General features: G+C 45.3%; 1 protein-coding gene across 1 annotated transcript in view; it reads left to right on the top strand.

Annotated features, from left to right (window-relative positions):
• The window catches only part of LOC134653090 (pre-mRNA-processing-splicing factor 8), a 39,550-nt gene that overhangs the window by 9,393 nt on the left and 8,907 nt on the right, over positions 1 to 21,250 (top strand). Inside the window, exons 13-33 of the mRNA XM_063508386.1 lie at positions 318 to 505; positions 1,055 to 1,293; positions 1,795 to 1,941; positions 2,954 to 3,104; positions 3,344 to 3,551; positions 4,241 to 4,446; positions 4,871 to 5,061; positions 5,754 to 5,889; positions 6,677 to 6,846; positions 8,057 to 8,204; positions 9,367 to 9,495; positions 9,631 to 9,791; positions 10,447 to 10,638; positions 11,542 to 11,736; positions 12,232 to 12,403; positions 13,381 to 13,494; positions 13,986 to 14,159; positions 15,949 to 16,142; positions 17,621 to 17,836; positions 20,081 to 20,246; positions 20,706 to 20,804. Coding sequence (XP_063364456.1) covers positions 318 to 505; positions 1,055 to 1,293; positions 1,795 to 1,941; positions 2,954 to 3,104; positions 3,344 to 3,551; positions 4,241 to 4,446; positions 4,871 to 5,061; positions 5,754 to 5,889; positions 6,677 to 6,846; positions 8,057 to 8,204; positions 9,367 to 9,495; positions 9,631 to 9,791; positions 10,447 to 10,638; positions 11,542 to 11,736; positions 12,232 to 12,403; positions 13,381 to 13,494; positions 13,986 to 14,159; positions 15,949 to 16,142; positions 17,621 to 17,836; positions 20,081 to 20,246; positions 20,706 to 20,804 — 3,596 coding nt within the window. The remainder of the gene's footprint in view (positions 1 to 317; positions 506 to 1,054; positions 1,294 to 1,794; positions 1,942 to 2,953; positions 3,105 to 3,343; positions 3,552 to 4,240; positions 4,447 to 4,870; positions 5,062 to 5,753; positions 5,890 to 6,676; positions 6,847 to 8,056; positions 8,205 to 9,366; positions 9,496 to 9,630; positions 9,792 to 10,446; positions 10,639 to 11,541; positions 11,737 to 12,231; positions 12,404 to 13,380; positions 13,495 to 13,985; positions 14,160 to 15,948; positions 16,143 to 17,620; positions 17,837 to 20,080; positions 20,247 to 20,705; positions 20,805 to 21,250) is intronic.

A 21,250-nucleotide genomic window follows, 5' to 3' on the forward strand; every position in this document is an offset into this window, starting at 1 on the left:
CAGGGCGTACTCGCCATAGAACGGAGGTCTTTTTAGTTTTAGTGTCTGTATACGCATTTAGGGCAGTCAGTCGCCGTGTGTTTAAAAATACTTTGAAGTAACCAACTAACCGTGGCATCTTTTATGCTAATCCCTCCTCCAATTGAGGGGGCATTGAAATCTTCTCGGGGCAGAGGTGTAGGGTTGGAGTCGGTCTACCTAGCTTTATTTGACGTTCATAAGCGCATTGTAATTATGCCTACTTGAATAAACTATCTTTTATCTTTATCTTTACTCGTTAAAAAATACCCGATTCGTAACACAATATTGAAATACAGGAATCAACAACCTCCAAGACGTGTGGGAAGTGGGCGAAGGCGAATGCAACGTGCTCTTAGAGTCTCGCTTCGAGAAACTTTACGAGAAGATCGACTTGACCCTGCTCAATCGTCTGCTCCGTCTGATCGTGGACCACAACATCGCTGACTACATGACTGCTAAAAACAACGTGGTCATTAACTACAAGGTATGGACACATTTTTATAAATTGTATTGTGGCATTGTTACAGATGTTTTTACAAGAAGTTCATGTATCTCGAGATTGGTGATAGCTCTTTTAGAATTACCTCTACCGTCCGCTTATGGATTATCTGTATTCCTATCGCACACAGCAACAATTCGTGTTTGGACGAGATTTATATTATAATCCTATACTCTTTAACTGCGTGTGATTGTATTAATTTCATTTGTCTTATTCTGTAGACCTGTAAAATGACTGTGGATTAATGGATACTAACTTTAACGAGATTGGACTTTTGTAATTACATGTTGTTTCAAAATCGCACCTTATTACCTGTTATAATATAGGGTACTAAATTGTATAATGATATGATGAATCGCGTAGGGGTCCTGAAACCAGAGAGTCCCTGTGCTCTGGGGGCGGTCCGAGACGGCGGACGCGCTGATCGCCCGTACCGTCACTCTGCCCGTCTGACAATACGCTATCTGACCATACCATCAACAACAAAACACTTCTATCTACATATTCGTGTATTAACCAGCTTTTCTTTCCCAGGACATGAACCACACGAATTCCTACGGTATAATCCGAGGGTTACAGTTCGCGTCGTTCATCGTGCAGTACTACGGGCTGGTGCTGGACCTGTTGGTGCTGGGTCTGCAGCGTTCTAGTGAGATGGCCGGTCCGCCGCAGCTGCCGAACGACTTCCTGTCGTTCCAGGACCGACAGACGGAGACGGCGCATCCGATCAGGCTGTACTGCCGATATGTAGACAGGATCCATATTTACTTCAGGTTTGTGTCATGAAAACACAATACTCACACAACTTTAAAATGTACCTACACACTGTAATACAACGGGGACGGCCTATAAACCTTCTATTCCTATAATCGTGCTGGGCAACATAAAAAAATAGTATTAACAAATATTTTTAATCAAGAAGTAGCAAAAATGGAGAGTACAGACGGGAAAAGAATGAATGAATGAATGAAATTTAAAAAAAAACATGTCTATGGTTCACTCATCTGTCAGAGATGACATTTAAAATAAGGTTGGCAACACTGTATTTCATTCAATATTTTTTATGTGGTCATTACACGAAGTATCGTAAAATCGCCAAAAAGATACTGCGTGTATGCACAAAGACTTGTCTTGACAACTATAAGGTAGGGTTTTAAAGGTGTGTGCACGACCCTTTAAATGACAAATAAAAGTACGGGAGTATAAAAGGGCTTTAATATCAACTCAATGCGAGTATCGATTATTTAAAATAAACGAATGCTCGTTTTTTGTAGGTTCACGGCAGAAGAAGCTCGCGACCTTATCCAGAGATACCTGACTGAGCACCCTGACCCGAACAACGAAAACATCGTCGGCTACAACAACAAGAAGTGCTGGCCGCGCGACGCTCGCATGCGGCTCATGAAACACGACGTCAATCTGTAAGAATATCTGCTATACTTGGTCAACCAGATCTTGACAGTAGAAAAAGGCGGCAAATTTGAAAAATGTAGGCGCGAAGGGATAACGTCCCATAGAAAATTTGAATTTCGCGCCTTTTTTTACTGACAAGATTTGGTTGACCAGCTATATATTACAAGTTTTCGTGTATTCCAACTTATGACGTCTACCGGTATGCTGCATGTGGCGTCAAACTTTATGGAAAGTCAGCAACACGTTCACAACACAGCGTAATGTTATACACGAATGTTGCTGCGCAGCGTACGGCGTCAAACGGAAACCAAATACCTAAGGCTTGATTTCCTCCTACGCTAATATCCATCATGGGTACGAATGTTTTATGAGACATCTAAAGGTAAAGTTGAAGTGAGGAAACGTCAACACCCTTACCAACCACCAATATTCTGCCCTACTAATCCGAACAGTGCTATCTCAAAAAAAAATCATTGCTAACTTTAGTCTCTATAGCTGATAGTTCCATTTTCAAAATCATTTGTTTCTAATTACTGCTCGCGCTTAGCTGCGATTACTGGAAACTTGAATCCAAATTAAATTCTCGGTTTTTAAGTGTGCAACTTTGGGTCTTGATGAAGTTTTCTGTTTGTCTGCAGAAACTGGCGAATCCAATCCTAAAACTTTGCATGAAAGTACCTTTATAGCATTGATTCTGAGGGAAAGTATAAAGTATAGCGCTATTCGGCTTAGGCCTACTTGCACCATCCCACTAACCCGGGGTTAAGCGGTTAAACCGTTAACCCAGTGTCAAATTGTACTGATAACCATAGTAACTCCAGGTTAAACCGGTTAACCCTGGGTTAGTGGAATGGTGCAAGTGGGCCTTAGGAGGGCAGTATTCAAGATTTTTTAACCATGTTTTAAAGTTTCAGTCTTTTGTCAAGGTTGTCAAAGTAACGTTCACAAACAAATTTTAACATTATTATTTTCATCATATAATACTTTTCCTACTCTTTAATCCGCATTGATTGTCAACAGTGGCAGAGCAGTGTTCTGGGACATAAAGAATCGCCTGCCTCGCTCAGTGACCACCATCCAATGGGAGAACAGCTTTGTCTCAGTCTACTCCAAGGACAACCCGAACTTGCTGTTCAACATGGCTGGATTTGAGTGCAGGATACTGCCTAAAGTAAGTTGATCTGAACCTTGTTGTATACGGCATAAAGTCTATTTTTATATGATGAATCGCGTAGGGGTCCTGAAACCAGAGAGTCCCTGTGCTCTGGGGGCGGTCCGAGACGGCGGACGCGCTGATCGCACGTACCGTAGCTCTGCCCGTCTGACAACACGCTATCTGATCTTACCATTAAAATTACAACTCAACATAGCTTCTATTCCTTTACTAATAAAGTCTTATTTCGTTCGCAGTGTCGTAGTCAAAACGAAGAGCTATCCCATCGCGACGGCGTGTGGAATCTCCAGAATGAGGTTACGAAGGAACGTACAGCGCAGTGCTACCTCCGCGTCGATGACGAGTCGCTAGCGCGGTTCCATAACAGAGTGCGACAGATTCTCATGGCCTCTGGTTCCACTACTTTCACGAAGATTGTCAATAAATGGAACACGGCGCTTATTGGTAAGGATTCCTTATATGCAGACTCAGCGTGTACCGCGAAAAACGATAATCGAGTTTTCGTTATCTGCCTATTGCTCTTGCATATTCGAGCGATAGAGATGCAGACAAATAGAGAAGCGCTGGTGGCCTAGCGGTAAGAGCGTGCGACTTGCAATCCGCAGGTCGCGGGTTCGAACCCCGGCTCGTACCAATGAGTTTTTCGGAATTTATGTACGAAATATCATTTGATATTTATTTACCAGTCGCTTTTCGGTGAAGGAAAACATCGTGAGGAAACCGGACTAATCCCAATACGGGCCTAGCTTACCCTCTGGGTTGGAAGGTCAGATGGCAGTCGCTTTCGTAAAAACTAGTGCCCATGCCAATTACTGGGATTAGTTGTCAAGCGGACCCCAGGCTCCCATGAGCCGTGGCAAAATGCCGGGATAACGCGAGGAAGATGATGAGATGAGAGATGCAGACAAATAATTAGGATTTCGTTTTTCGCGGTGTAGGGCCTCTGTTCTTATCGGCCACTCTTCAAATTAAAAACTACTGTGTCAAATAATTTAATAAAGAAGAGTAAAATCATCACAATATTTGACCAAATACGTCTGTTAAAATCGGTATGGGTTATGATGTATATCATTTTATACACACGTAAGAACTAAATTCAATAATTGTATGATATTAATGTAATTCGTTCTCAGGTCTGATGACGTACTTCCGCGAAGCCGTGGTCAATACCCAGGAGCTGCTAGACCTGCTGGTCAAATGCGAGAACAAGATCCAGACCCGCATTAAGATCGGGCTCAACTCCAAAATGCCGTCGCGCTTCCCGCCCGTCGTGTTCTACACGCCCAAGGAGCTGGGCGGGCTCGGCATGTTGTCTATGGGACACGTGTTGATTCCACAGGTAAGATGGTACATTTGAAAATACAGGTGATACTCAAAATATACCTCATGCTTTTTGTGTCAATCTGTATTCATATATGAAAGAAGGAAGGAAGTTTGCCAGGCAAAATAAGGTATAAATATTTTGATTATCTGTATAGGTAGACGATTTCTAATTAATTCTCTATGGTAGTTCTGCCTTGCTGAAGACTTACAATGTATTCTGTTCGGAAAGAGAAGAGTCGTGCATGCATAGTTATGACACAACATAGTAAGGGGCCATACAGTTCTTGAATAAAACTGTAAAATTGTAAAATGTTCGACCTTATGAATAACATTAGATAATTTTGCCGATTTGTTACATGATATTACCCACTCACTCGTAGATTAAAAGATAAAAAGGGAAAACTCGTAACAATCTATTGTAATATTAATTTTGTTTACAGTCTGACCTCCGCTGGTCGAAGCAAACCGACGTGGGCATCACCCACTTCCGCTCGGGCATGTCCCACGATGAGGACCAGCTGATTCCCAACTTGTACCGCTACATCCAGCCGTGGGAGGCCGAGTTCGTGGACTCGCAGCGCGTGTGGGCCGAGTACGCGCTCAAGCGACAGGAGGCCAACGCTCAAAACCGGTGAGTTACGTCCACAGAACAAGTAGAATGGCGATGCGAGCAGGGTACGTGTCGCCGCGGAGTTTTGAGCAAACGCTCGCATGCTACTCGCCCGCGCTGACCGAAAATGAAGTAAACATGCCTTTTTGCGCCACAATAACGTTCAGATTAAGAAGCCAGACGTCAAATCTGTTCAAAGGAGGCGTATCCATTCACCACGCACACAAGTTTTTACTACCGTTGCGCGGGTGTTAGTAAATGTGGAGAGGAACGAGCGGCGACACCGGTTTCGATACTAACTGTGCACGATAGCCATTCTAACCTCTTTAATATGTTCTGTGGTTACGTCAATATAATAATATAAGTGGCTTCTCTACCACTTATAACTCACCCACCAGCTATCACTATCACGATCGCGGTAATGTACTGTTTTTGCGTAAAAAACAGTTGCGCGTTCTCTCCTAAGCTTAGAGCTCTATTGGCTATGTGCGAAGTAGGTGGTGGGGGAAATACATGCGACGCCAGCGCACGACGTGGTGAAAATATGGACTTTCTTGTAACGACGTCGTCATACTATTTGGCAGCCGTCAACTGTCAAATAAGCAATATGTTCCACAGCATCTAGGGCGGCGCCATAGTCATGCGCGTAGCGAATATGTTATGTGCAATATGTTTGCGATATTGATATATAATTTGTATATTTATTTCCGTAGACGACTGACGCTAGAAGACTTGGAAGACTCATGGGACAGGGGTATCCCTCGTATCAACACGCTCTTCCAGAAAGATCGGCACACGCTCGCCTACGATAAGGGCTGGAGAATCCGAACTGAATTCAAACAATACCAGGTGAGAACAGCTTCAATGAGCCTATATAAAGTTTAACAATGCATTTTTAATGTTTCATATAAGATGTTGCTTAAAAATTGTTGTCTTAGGAAAAATCAGAAGAACTAAGGCCTTATTCAAGGACAGTGGTGTCCAAACTTTATGACCAGAGTACCACAGCCAGACCTCTTTCATTTTCGCAGGCCAGGCCATTTTTTGTATGAAATGTGTGACTCTGACTACCAGCCGTTTATATATTAGAAGCATGCAAATACGTTAGGGCAAACCTTGAAACATACACAAAAACCTGCACCCGCGACGCAAACAGCCGCAGATTGCCCATGCTAGTCGCTCCTACACAACGACTCGCGAAGGCCCGAAAGTCTCTCAGTATTATCGGGCCAAAAATATATAATAAAATTCCTAATGACATTAAATTTACAGAAAGCGACTCAATATTCAATAAAAAAACTCAAATGTCTACTTCTAGACCAAGCATGTTATTCTGTTGATGACTTTATGAAAGAGAATATGTAAATTTTACTATATTAACAATTATTGCACGATCATTATTCATTATTTAGAGATTTGTAAACTTTGACCAATGTATTATTTTTTATCTAGAATTGTAAATAACTATCTTATTTCAATTGTACCTGTGTGACCTGTAAAATACTTTTTACCAATAAAGAAACTAAACTAAACTAAACTCTTCGCGGGTCAAATAGGCATGCTCGCCCGAACAAAACGGCTGTTGTCTTCAAATTCTTTAATTAGCGTTTGGCAAACAAGTTTTTTTTTTGTACAGGTCTTGAAACAGAATCCGTTCTGGTGGACGCACCAACGGCACGACGGCAAGCTGTGGAACCTGAACAACTACCGCACGGACATGATCCAGGCGCTCGGCGGAGTCGAGGGCATCCTCGAGCACACGCTCTTCAAGGGCACATACTTCCCCACCTGGGAGGGTCTCTTCTGGTGAGTACTGCGCACTGACAATCCAACCTCTAGACTGAGCTTAGGCCAATTTTTTCATGAAACCGATGCTGCCAAAAATACGGGGGTGCGGGGGGACGAGGTGAGCGAATCCCGTGCCGTGATTGGTCCGTTCAAAGACACGGACCAATCACGGCACGGGATCGACTCGAAGATGGAGTAAAACTACCGTATAAGTGGCAGAGGGGGTAGCGTTACTATGCTCAGTCTAGAGGATTCCTAGTCTATGGTACTGCGTCACTCGCTCCTTAAACATCAATGATTTTATAACTCAAGATAGGTTATAGGTGTTCCAAAATTGAAGCGCTTACCTTGTGACAAATTGGACAAGTTGCCTTTAGTCGCGGCTGGACAAGCGAGAAATGTACACGTGCTAACGAGTTCCCGCACACCGAAATAGAAATCTCTTTCTTATGTTTAACAACGAGTGTGACAAAGATGGATGGAATGAGAAAACTTATCAAAAATAACAGATTTCTTCGTAGGCTCAGAAATAAATATGGAAGTATTTTTTGTGCTCCTCAAGTATGAGTATAACCTATCCATGGTTATATAATATCATTGTTAAACATGCTGTGGGAGCAATTACCGCACCGACATGATTTCTCACTTGATGGTCTCATCGGAAGATCAGCGCTGGAAGTCGCCAGCAACATGCTGAGATTTGCATTTTGTGACACTTTATTTTCACTATACGAATAAACTATTCTATTCTATACAGGCGCTCTTTTAACCTTTTAGCCGCCTTAGACTGATATATAAGACATACAAATTCGGGATCATTTCGCCGCTGTCTGATAAATAAGACCGAACTTCGTGTAACTTCGTACCCCCCGGCGATACGACCACGCTCGATGACGTATTTTATGGCGGTTAAAAGGTTAAAAGTCCAATATCGAAAGCTATCAAAATGGACAACAGACTGTCACACATATAAGTTTTTCCGTTGGCTGTGGACCATTGGTTTCGGCGCCATAAAACACTTGATACTCTTTTCATTTGAGCATAGCCACAGGTTTTCTGATTCGCAATCTGTTCATGTCTTTACATAGGCGTAGATACACCCGTCTTGAATACATTATTCACCCATGACTGACTGTAGAGTTTCTTCTCGAAAGTGGTTTGTTCTCACAAAACAAGTACGTATTGGGATTTTTATACTCTTTTTGATTATCTAGTTGTGTGTGTACAGGGAGAAGGCATCAGGCTTCGAAGAGTCGATGAAGTACAAGAAACTGACTAACGCCCAGCGATCCGGTTTGAACCAGATCCCCAACCGTCGCTTCACGCTCTGGTGGTCACCCACCATCAACCGAGCCAACGTCTACGTCGGTTTCCAGGTAAACATAATATTCAACATATCTGTATTTGTCTCCGAAAGCATTTTACAACTTGCGGTTTTCAAACAGATACAGTTGATAATAAAGATATTAAAACGGCTCGCTCACATGTCTTAGTTCGAAAATTGATCGAAACATTTCGTTCCATAACGAGGAGCTTCATCTACATCTACTCGCTTTACCCCTTGACCCGTTTTAATGTCTTGAGTCTCATGTATTCTTTTTATACAGTCGAATATCTCAAGTTTTCTGAATTTCATTAGCAGATTTTTTTTCTATATTCGTCGTTCAAGGCATACCTGTAATTCTAACAGTCTATCCAAGTCATAACCATACCCCGCAACGGAGCTAGCAAAACCGTAGCATATGACAGTTTTGTGTCAGGGTTGGCGATTATGATGAAACATTTTGCTTTAACTTTATTGTATGTGAGATTAATAAAATTGATCGAGAACCTTGTTGACCCTCTTCCGATATAACCCGGTTCAATTTACTGTCAAATAATATAAATTAACAGGTCAATGTCAATATTAGATGCGTCTCAATGTATCTGTTATTTTGTTTATAAAATCACGTTTTTTTTTCGCATTTATTTCAAATATTAACATGGAATTTTTATTGCTTGATAATATTGGTGTGTTTGAAAACAAAGAAAATATATTTTTTGTACTTTAGTTTATGCGTAGTAGTGATAACCCTGACGTACAACTGCTACAGATTTGCTAGCTCGGTTGCGAGGTATGGTCATAACACGTCTAAGCTACTTGACTTATTTAGTTATTAGAAATAGCAAATGCTTCCAGTTAAACTAAAATACAAATAGTAGACCGTAAAATACGTCAAATGACGCGCGCGGCTACAGCCCAATATCAACCTTCGTGTATTTGACAAGGCAAACGATGACGCGCTGCGCACGATAGGCGTGGCGTTCAAAGGGTTAAAGTTACTGTAATCTTGAAAGTTGAGATTTTTATATGATGAATCGCGTAGGGGTCCTGAAACCAGAGAGTCCCTGTGCTCTGGGGGCGGTCTGAGACGCCGGACGCGCTGATCGCCCGTAACGTCGCTCTGCCCGTCTGACAATACGCTATCTGATCAGAGAACAACACTAACTTTTTGTCCATATAATTATATACAGTTTTAACAAAGTTTTTGGTGACAGGTGCAACTAGATTTGACCGGCATTTTCATGCACGGCAAGATTCCGACGCTCAAGATTTCGCTGATCCAGATCTTCAGAGCTCACTTGTGGCAGAAAGTCCACGAGTCGATCGTCATGGACTTGTGTCAAGTAAGTCCTAAATACGCTTATAATAAGAGTCTTGTACGATAACTTATATTGATTTGTGTCTTATATAAAACTTTAGCGGTCATAACTACAATAAGATTATTTAGGAACGTAAATTAATGCTTTTTTTTCCTTTAGGTATTCGATCAAGAGCTGGACGCGCTGGAAATTGAGACTGTCCAAAAGGAAACCATCCATCCTCGTAAATCATACAAGATGAACTCGTCGTGCGCCGACATTCTGCTGTTCTCCGCCTACAAGTGGAACGTGTCCCGGCCCTCGCTTCTCGCTGATACCAAGTAAGTTTAGGCATAGAGAAAAAAATATATAGAGTGCTCACTCCATACATCAGTTTTAGTACCAAAAAGACTATTAGCATCTAGCATCGAGTAGCGGAACTATCAGTACTGCTACTTGACAATAGATGTCGCCACCGACCGGAAAGTCTTATGCTGTTGAGATAAGACTTTCCGGTCTGTGCTACATCTATTGTCAAGTAGCAGTACTGATAGTTCCGCTACTCGATGCTAGATGTAGACACTGAAATTAATAGTCTGAACTGATGTATGGAGTGAGCACTCTATGTATTTTTTTCTCTATGGTTTAGGTTTAAATTCCTTAGAGGCAGTACTCTCGGTACATATTGCTGACTAAAGGCTAGGCCACATCGGAACCGTATATGCACTCGTTTTCGGCTCTCTACGTAGTTGCGTGCCGCATTCTTTATAGTACTTACGCGAAGCAAGTGATGTACCTACTGTGAAGAGAGCGGAGCGCTTTGCGTATTCATTTTCGAGATTGAATATTCGATCGACGTCTGAAGGTATAATGCAGAGCCAAGATGTCCAGCATTTTTGTGCAGAAATGTACCCACATTTCTCCGACCTGTTAAGTTAAGCACGGCTTGATATTTTTGTCCTCCAAAGTGATTCTCATTAATTCTAATTATCTCAGAGACACCATGGACAACACGACCACGCAGAAGTACTGGCTGGACATCCAGCTGCGCTGGGGCGACTACGACTCGCACGACATCGAGCGGTACGCGCGCGCCAAGTTCCTGGACTACACCACTGACAACATGTCCATCTACCCCTCGCCCACCGGCCTGCTCATCGCCATCGACCTGGCCTACAACTTGCACAGGTGAGACACAACCTCACAGAGACACCATGGACAACACGACCACGCAGAAGTACTGGCTGGACATCCAGCTGTGCCACCACCGACAACATGTCCATCTACCCCTCGCCCACCGGCCTGCTCATCGCCATCGACCTGGCCTACAACTTGCACAGGTGAGATACAACCTCACAGAGACACCATGGACAACACGACCACGCAAAAGTACTGGCTGGACATCCAGCTGCGCTGGGGCGACTACGACTCGCACGACATCGAGCGGTACGCGCGCGCCAAGTTCCTGGACTATACCACCGACAACATGTCCATCTACCCCTCGCCTACCGGCCTGCTCATCGCCATCGACCTGGCCTACAACTTGCACAGGTGAGATACAACCTCACAGAGACACCATGGACAACACGACCACGCAGAAGTACTGGCTGGACATCCAGCTGTGCCACCACCGACAACATGTCCATCTACCCCTCGCCCACAGGCCTGCTCATCGCCATCGACCTGGCCTACAACTTGCACAGGTGACGCTCCGTTTACAAGATTATTTCGCCAGTTTTGCGGCGTCAGTGTGTAAACAGACGGAACTATCGAATGTTATGTGAAAATGATGTGTGTTTATGTAATGTGGGCTATTTAAGTATGAGCAATAGGTTGTCAAAAAGAATGGAAGGAAATTTTATTGCCCCGCGAAGCGTGCATGTTTCGAGCTAGGCAGGTGTCCACACGCCAAGCGGCTTCGCAAACGGGAATCTTTATTACAATTCTATTACATATATTAGCAAGCTCTAGTCGAAGCCTATTACGTTAGCCACATCAATAAGACTACATTTTATTATTTGAAAATAAAAGAAAACTGTCTAATAAATCTCTCGATTGATCAGCTTTAGTAATCTGCACCTTATTCCCCAGCGCATACGGCAACTGGTTCCCTGGCTGCAAGCCTCTCATCCAGCAGGCCATGGCCAAGATCATGAAGGCCAACCCCGCGCTGTACGTGCTGCGCGAGCGCATCCGCAAGGCGCTGCAGCTCTACTCCTCCGAGCCCACCGAGCCTTACCTCTCCAGCCAGAACTACGGCGAACTCTTCTCCAACCAGATCATTTGGTAAGTAACTATAAATTAAGTAATACAGGCCATGGTGATATTCTCTTTTGATAATTCTATGAGAACACAGCACTCAGTCACAGAATAAGTAATAGTATTATCATACAGAACGGACACGCACCGCCCCGCCCCGATTCGGATTACCTCGCCCGCGACAGGCCGCGACATGAATGTGTGCGTAAGTCGCTCTACTAAGATTCCGTCAGGATTCCGTCAGAAATTCAATGACGCGTGTACAGACGTGCCGCGCACACATATAAACGCAAATCATTTTTGATGTATGGCGTGTCCGCCCTGTGACTCAGTTTAATCACAGTAAAGTTCCGGTAATACTCATTGCTGTGACAATATTCATTCTTTTTTTTTTCTTAATTTTTATAGAGGCTTTCGTACACTCGTGGTGACGATGCCAGCCTCAGTGTTTGATCAAACAACATTCATGTGAGGCTGAATATTCCGGATTCGATTACTAACCAGAACCTTTTTGATATATAGGTTCGTGGATGACACCAACGTGTACCGCGTGACGATCCACAAGACGTTCGAGGGCAACTTGACCACGAAGCCCATCAACGGAGCCATCTTCATCTTCAACCCCCGCACTGGGCAGCTGTTCCTTAAGATCATCCACACCAGCGTGTGGGCCGGGCAGAAGCGTCTTGGACAGGTAAAACTAACCGCTAGACTGTTCCTGTTCTTCTTTTTAAAGAACTGTGCTCTTGTCGGAGGAGCAACCTCCAACTCATCCGGTCCTCTGCCAACTCCTTAACCTTCTGGTATGATATGACCTGAACCTTTTCTTTTATTTGGTTGAAATATTCTGTTCTTGTAAAAACTAGCAGAAACTTATTGTTTATTTGACCATACCAACTCCGTATATTAATTTCAGTACTATGACTCAAAGTTCATCTCAACAATACAAGCGGTATAACAAAATCTGGTAGTCCGATTAATCGGACCAGTCGGAAAAAAAGTTCATGTGGTCCGATCGGTAGGACCAGGGCATGTAGTGTAGTCACACTAGTCACAGTTCATACACAGCTGCTATCAGCTGATACAGCTGATACCTATCTCCCACATATGTACTTTACTACTTTACAGAACATTAAGTTAACGATGCCATAAACCTTGACTTACTGTAATTTGATATACAATGGTTAATGACCATTGCCATAACTTCCACTCGATTAAGCCTGTTAAAACTTTAGTATATAAGGCCAGCGCTTTCTACCAATATATTCAGTATTTACTCGACTCTTATGTTATCATTATAACCCCTGAACGCCGAACACTTCAGGCAGTAGGACCACGTGTCCAGAGGGGATTTTTTGCTGCAGATAATAGATATGTTTACTTTTAAACATATGTCTGTTTTATTTCACAGACAATACATCCTCCAGACTGAGCATAGTAGCGCTACCCCCTCTGCCACAAATATACGGTAGTTTTACTCCATTTTCGAGTCAAAGTGTCTTTGTGTGACGTCCGTGTTTTTGAACGGACCAATCACGGCACGGGACTCGCTCACCTCGTCCCCCGCACCCCAGTATTTTTGGCAGCATCGGTTTCATGAAATAATTGCTCTAAACTCCGTCTAGAGGATTCCTAGTCTATGGTTTTATTTACAATCTAATTATTCTTCAGCTCGCCAAATGGAAGACCGCCGAGGAAGTGGCAGCTTTGATTCGTTCACTGCCAGTGGAGGAGCAGCCCAAACAGATCATTGTCACCAGGAAGGGAATGTTGGATCCCCTTGAGGTTTGTTTCTCGCATATATAAAGGTACGCGTTGAGGGTTCTGCCACGAAAACTTCACACATAGTTCATGCAACTCCCTTTCGCGTTGTACATGTCATTGAATGGTCTAAATCTAAAAATTGAATTGAATACTTCATGTTAATAAACAGGGGGCTCCTGTGTTGTCCCTTGCCGCCACAGTTCCCTATAAATGTGATGTATCATATATTTTAGATTATTACAATTCTTTTTCTGTATGGTTAACACATTAATTGCCACTAAGCCAAACAAGACATCCGCGCCAGGCCACAGAAATTTCTTCATATAAAGGTGTAGTACCACGATCCCGACTATCGGGTCGTCCGGCCTGGGAACGAAGTCATAAAATACCCGGTAGTCGGGTGATACCCCAATATCTGCATTAGGGCAAAAGTATTTCAATAAGTTACTTTATAATATTAATAAATATTTATATTAGTTATATTTATATTATTTAATAATTTATTTGTACAGGTCCACTTGCTGGACTTCCCCAACATCGTGATCAAGGGCTCGGAGCTGCAGCTGCCGTTCCAGGCGTGCCTCAAGGTGGAGAAGTTCGGGGACCTCATCCTCAAGGCCACGGAGCCGCAGATGGTGCTCTTCAACCTGTACGACGACTGGCTCAAGACCATCTCCTCCTACACGGTTAGTGATACAACCTCACCACCTGCTGGACATCCCTAACATCGTGATCAAGGGCTCGGAGCTGCAGCTGCCGTTCCAGGCGTGCCTCAAGGTGGAGAAGTTCGGGGACCTCATCCTCAAGGCCACGGAGCCGCAGATGGTGCTCTTCAACCTGTACGACGACTGGCTCAAGACCATCTCCTCCTACACGGTTAGTGATACAACCTGACCACCTGCCGGACTTCCCCAACATCGTGATCAAGGGCTCGGAGCTGCAGCTGCCGTTCCAGGCGTGCCTCAAGGTGGAGAAGTTCGGGGACCTGATCCTCAAGGCCACGGAGCCGCAGATGGTGCTCTTCAACCTGTACGACGACTGGCTCAAGACCATCTCCTCCTACACGGTTAGTGATACAACCTGACCACCTGCCGGACTTCCCCAACATCGTGATCAAGGGCTCGGAGCTGCAGCTGCCGTTCCAGGCGTGCCTCAAGGTGGAAAAGTTCGGGGACCTGATCCTCAAGGCCACGGAGCCGCAGATGGTGCTCTTCAACCTGTACGACGACTGGCTCAAGACCATCTCCTCCTACACGGTTAGTGATACAACCTGACCATCTGCTGTACCTCCCCAACATCGTGATCAAGGGCTCGGAGCTGCAACTGCCGTTGCAGGCGTGCCTCAAGGTGGAGAAGTTCGGGGACCTGATCCTCAAGGCCACGGAGCCGCAGATGGTGCTCTTCAACCTGTACGACGACTGGCTCAAAACCATCTCCTCCTACACGGTTAGTGATACAACCTGACCAACTACTGGACTTCCCCAACATCGTGATCAAGGGCTCGGGAGCTGCAGCTGCCGTTCCAGGCGTGCCTCAAGGTGGAGAAGTTCGGAGACCTCATCCTCAAGGCCTTTTAATTCATAATCCTTTCCAAACTACACAACACGGTTCTCAGTCTGGGCAAATTGTAAGTACATGAGTAAGACACAGTTTCGTGGACTTGCTCACCCTGGCAGATTTTCTGGCAGCGCAAAGACTGTTGAGGGGCTATCCTGATCTATGGATGCTAAATATGAGCATAATTATTGAATTATATAGCATAACTATGAGTTTTATGATAAAAAAATATTCACAAATGCGACAGAGCAGAGTTATCGCCGCGGTGGCTAGTGGGCAAGTCTCCGGTCACTTGGCCCCCTCCTTCCCTCCTTGGCTTGAACCTCATCCCGCAGTCGCCCTGCTGGAGTGGTACACGACAAACACATTGCTGAGCGACCACATTGAAATAGGCTACATGACTAATTTTCATTTATGATATCAATCGATCGGGTTTGTTTTTAGGATCAAATGTCTATATGGGACCCATTGCATTAAAGTAACACAAAAGTCAGAAATTGTAGTCAAAGGCCGACAGTCGCACTTCACTCGCGAAACGGCCTATACAAAACGGCCAGAGGCCGTGACGTCAAGGTCTCTGGGAGCCCATCTTGTAGTATGGACAAAACAAGAAAATTGAGTTTTTGTCGGTGAAATATTGCGTTTATGTATGTAGTTGCTATACAATATTTTTTTGGATGAAATGTAAGGAATCGAATGGTACCCTTACTTTTATCGTTTTTGGAAGTTAAAAAAAACTTAAATTTTGAAACTTTCAGGTCGTGTATTTTTGTAATTTTTCCATATTTTATTTTAATATCCACATTATTGTGATAAATTGCTCGTTTGCTATCTATTTTACTAGATTTTGTTATAAAATTCAACATATGTCATCATCCCTATTGCGTGTCTATAATAATTATGTTGTAATTGTGACAGGCGTTCAGCCGTCTGATCCTGATCCTGCGCGCGCTGCACGTGAACACGGAGCGCACCAAGGTGCTGCTGAAGCCGGACAAGAGCACGCTCACGGAGCCGCACCACATCTGGCCCACGCTCGCCGACGAGGACTGGATCAAGGTCGAGGTGCAGCTCAAGGACCTCATCCTGGCAGACTACGGCAAGAAGAACAAGTAAGCACCAAGCTTGTTAGATATATCACAATAGTAGGCATTATTCAGCCGTCTGATCCTGATCCTGCGCGCGCTGCACGTGAACACGGAGCGCACCAAGGTGCTGCTGAAGCCGGACAAGAGCACGCTCACGGAGCCGCACCACATCTGGCCCACGCTCGCCGACGAGGACTGGATCAAGGTCGAGGTGCAGCTCAAGGACCTCATCCTGGCCGACTACGGCAAGAAGAACAAGTAAGCACCAAGCTTGTTAGATATATCACAATAGTAGGCATTATTCAGCCGTCTGATCCTGATCCTGCGCGCGCTGCACGTGAACACGGAGCGCACCAAGGTGCTGCTGAAGCCGGACAAGAGCACGCTCACGGAGCCGCACCACATCTGGCCCACGCTCGCCGACGAGGACTGGATCAAGGTCGAGGTGCAGCTCAAGGACCTCATCCTGGCAGACTACGGCAAGAAGAACAAGTAAGCACCAAGCTTGTTAGATATATCACAATAATAGGCAATATTCAGTCGTCTGATCCTGATCCTGCGCGCGCTGCACGTGAACACGGAGCGCACCAAGGTGCTGCTGAAGCCGGACAAGAGCACGCTCACGGAGCCGCACCACATCTGGCCCACGCTCGCCGACGAGGACTGGATCAAGGTCGAGGTGCAGCTCAAGGACCTCATCCTGGCAGACTACGGCAAGAAGAACAAGTAAGCACCAAGCTTGTTAGATATATCACAATAATAGGCAATATTCAGTCGTCTGATCCTGATCCTGCGCGCGCTGCACGTGAACACGGAGCGCACCAAGGTGCTGCTGAAGCCGGACAAGAGCACGCTCACGGAGCCGCACCACATCTGGCCCACGCTCGCCGACGAGGACTGGATCAAGGTCGAGGTGCAGCTCAAGGACCTCATCCTGGCAGACTACGGCAAGAAGAACAAGTAAGCACCAAGCTTATTAGATATATCACAATAATAGGCAATATTCAGCCGTCTGATCCTGACCCTGATCCTGTATTACAATAATAGGCAATATTCAGCAGTCTGATCCTGATCCTGATCCCGAATACTTTCGTTTTGACGTTTTGTTAATAATAGCTAAGCTAGATTTGATTCTGACGTATTCCTATTTGTCCTCGCCGGGCACAGATGGAAATAGGTTCAGCATTCATATGAATCATTCCCATCTGTCCCCGCCTCATGTATGGCGGCGGTCACATGGGGTGGGGGCAAATGGAAATACATCTTGATTCCTACAACACTACATGTATTTATTTTGTATTATGGATAAGTTGAACCCAAATTAGTATAAACCATAATTCCTTACCATACTAAGTAGTATTGTAACATAAAGGTACCTCAAATATCTAGCGAATGCGCCACAAGAGAGCACGCCTGCCTGTACTGGACGCTTGGAACAAGATATAGATACTATACATAGGGAACAAATCTTACATCCATACCTAACCGCCCTTTCTTTCCAGCGTAAACGTGGCCTCGCTGACACAGTCCGAGATCCGCGACATCATCCTCGGCATGGAGATCTCCGCGCCGTCGGCGCAGCGGCAGCAGATCGCCGAGATCGAGAAGCAGAGCAAGGAGCAGAGCCAGCTCACCGCCACCACCACGCGCACCGTCAACAAGCACGGCGACGAGATCATCACCTCCACCACCAGCAACTACGAGTCGCAGACCTTCAGGTATGTGCCTTGTAGCAGAGCAAGGAGCAGAGCCAGCTCACCGCCACCACCACGCGCACCGTCAACAAGCACGGCGACGAGATCATCACCTCCACCACCAGCAACTACGAGTCGCAGACCTTCAGGTATGTGCCTTGTAGCAGAGCAAGGAGCAGAGCCAGCTCACCGCCACCACCACGCGCACCGTCAACAAGCACGGCGACGAGATCATCACCTCCACCACCAGCAACTACGAGTCGCAGACCTTCAGGTGTGTGCCTTGTAGCAGAGCAAGGAGCAGAGCCAGCTCACCGCCACCACCACGCGCACCGTCAACAAGCACGGCGACGAGATCATCACCTCCACCACCAGCAACTACGAGTCGCAGACCTTCAGGTGTGTGCCTTGTAGCAGAGCAAGGAGCAGAGCCAGCTCACCGCCACCACCACGCGCACCGTCAACAAGCACGGCGACGAGATCATCACCTCCACCACCAGCAACTACGAGTCGCAGACCTTCAGGTGTGTGCCTTGTAGCAGAGCAAGGAGCAGAGTCAGCTCACCGCCACCACCACGCGCACCGTCAACAAGCACGGCGACGAGATCATCACCTCCACCACCAGCAACTACGAGTCGCAGACCTTCAGGTATGTGCCTTGTAGCAGAGCAAGGAGCAGAGCCAGCTCACCGCCACCACCACGCGCACCGTCAACAAGCACGGCGACGAGATCATCACCTCCACCACCAGCAACTACGAGTCGCAGACCTTCAGGTGTGTGCCTTGTAGCAGAGCAAGGAGCAGAGCCAGCTCACCGCCACCACCACGCGCACCGTCAACAAGCACGGCGACGAGATCATCACCTCCACCACCAGCAACTTCGAGTCGCAGACCTTCAGGTGTGTGCCTTGTAGCAGAGCAAGGAGCAGAGCCAGCTCACCGCCACCACCACGCGCACCGTCAACAAGCACGGCGACGAGATCATCACCTCCACCACCAGCAACTACGAGTCGCAGACCTTCAGGTGTGCCTTAGTAAGGCCTGAGTGGACGCTCGAGTTGGGCGTGCAGCGGGGCGGGGCGTGCGGCGTGCATGACAAATGCAAACGTATAGGAGCGGCCTTAGTGCACGCTGCTCAAATTACTCCTGATCCCGACGCCACGCTGCACGCCTCGCCGAACGCTCCGCTTCGAGCGTCTACTCAGTTATTAGTTAGTTAGTGCGTCTGGGCATTTTCCGCAAATCGACAACCATTGTGCCTATTTTGCTTGAAACGAGGTAGCGCTACTCTAACCACTTCAGCTCCTCCGTGAGGCCTAGCAATGTTTTCAGATTGCTAACTGCCTCTTTTAATGTGCACAGGGTCCCTAGGTATTTGCTCCTGTATACTTACCTGCTTGCAGTCTAGGAGAATGTACAAATACAAACAAATACAAATAGTTTATTTCCAAAAAAATACATTACAGCATTTACACTTTATACTGACCCCCACACTAGGCAAAGCCTGTCCCGTGAGGGAAATCATACGATTTACTTAAAGGTATTACATGAGCGGCTATTGAACCATGTGTTTTGTTGTTTCCTCTTCTTCCATGCACGCTCTGCACATGGGGCTGTCTGTTTTACCCATATTGTGTAGGTGTTTGTTTAGTGTGTTATGTCCTGTGATTAATCCTACTATTTTACGTAGTTGTAGTCTAGGTGTTTTCAGTAGTATTTTGGTGAGCTTGTAGTTCAGTTCTGGTAAAATATCTTTAATCTGCCTGCATGTGTCCATTTCATTCCAGTACTTTTTTCATTACAGCCTTATTGCAGCTAGTAGAGGTTGTATCAGGTGAACTTTTCTTATTCCACCAGTCCAAACCGAAAAGTCCCCCTCTATCTATTTCTATCTTCTACTATACCTACTGCTGCTGGTCGCAGAATTATAGAGAACGTGTTTTTGTAATGTTGACCACCATCATTATATGCAGGGCGGACATTCGGCGGTTATCGGCGCGTTAACAACACCATGATGCAAACGGCGCATTTTACACAAAGATAGAGAATATCCATCATTTTAAGTATCTTTATTTGTTGAGTCAAAGCTACCATAAGAGAAACCTTGCTCAAGTTCTTTGTTTTCGTTATAGAGCTACTGAAAATCTGTCGCCTGTAGTGATCTACAACGATAGATGCGCGGCGTTACGCCTTCCGTATTCTTCTTAGTCACCTCAACTAAATATCACTTATTCCGTACACATGTGTTAAACTTCTATTCCGTTTCAGCTCAAAGACGGAATGGCGTGTCCGAGCCATCTCCGCCACGAACCTGCATCTCCGCACGAATCACATCTACGTCAGCTCGGACGACATCAAGGAGAGCGGATACACATACATTCTACCTAAGAATTTGCTCAAGAAATTCGTGACCATCTCTGATTTGAGAGCACAGGTAACTTGTTTATTTATTCAAATATCTTCTTAGGGATGTATAAAGTCTCCCGAGGTATAGTTAAAATTATATCAAATTTAAGTCTCCCGTAGGGGCTGTTCATAAATTACCTCATCTATTTTTGACGATTTTTAACCCCCCCCCCTAAAATCATCCAAAAATCATGCTTCGAATGACCCCGTTTCCTCCTACGTCATGCTACCATCATCCGATGACCAGACCCCCCCCCCCAGAATTTGAAATGACTTAATTTAAGAATAGCCCCTTATCTGTTACATTGTCATTTGCTTATTGAGATAGATGCAATTATTTTCACTAGTAAAGTTATCGAATGTTTTATAAAAGGTAAAATTGATGTAAAAAATTGTAATAACTCCATCATGTTCATATTCAGTTGTAATTTTAAATAAGCCAATGGATTTTGATAATAAGCAATGTAATAACTTTTTATTTTGTCAGATCGCGTGCTACCTGTATGGGACGTCACCCCCCGACAACCCCATGGTCCGCGAGGTGCACTGCGCAGTGCTGCCTCCACAGTGGGGTACACATCAACAGGTAAAATCTGAGACAAACTATTATTTTTTCTATAACTTCTAAATTCATCTTTAATATGCAATACCTGTGACGATGAGTTGAATTCCTCAAATCATCCAAGTACAAACTTGAAGTGTACAAAGCTGCGTCCAAATCTGGTGCTCCATTCACGTACGTCGCATATCGTATTAGTAATGAATACTAGTAGTTAGCGGCCGTTTCGGAAACAGGCGCTGTTGCGGCGCGCTCGCCAGACCAGGATGCGCTTTAACACATTCAGGGCCACCCAGCCTAATAGTAAGGCGGCCCGGGGGCCTCCAACACTAATCGATGTGACTGGACAGTATACTACTGACGAGTGGTATGGTTGTGTTCGGTAAAGTGTACTGAGTACGAAATAAGAACTCGTCACTTTCTAAGACTGTGGAGGGGATAACTGTGACGTCATAAAGATGGCGGCCCCGGGT

Source organism: Cydia amplana, chromosome 12 (genome assembly GCF_948474715.1).
Source record: "Cydia amplana chromosome 12, ilCydAmpl1.1, whole genome shotgun sequence".
Lineage (NCBI taxonomy): Eukaryota > Metazoa > Arthropoda > Insecta > Lepidoptera > Tortricidae > Cydia > Cydia amplana.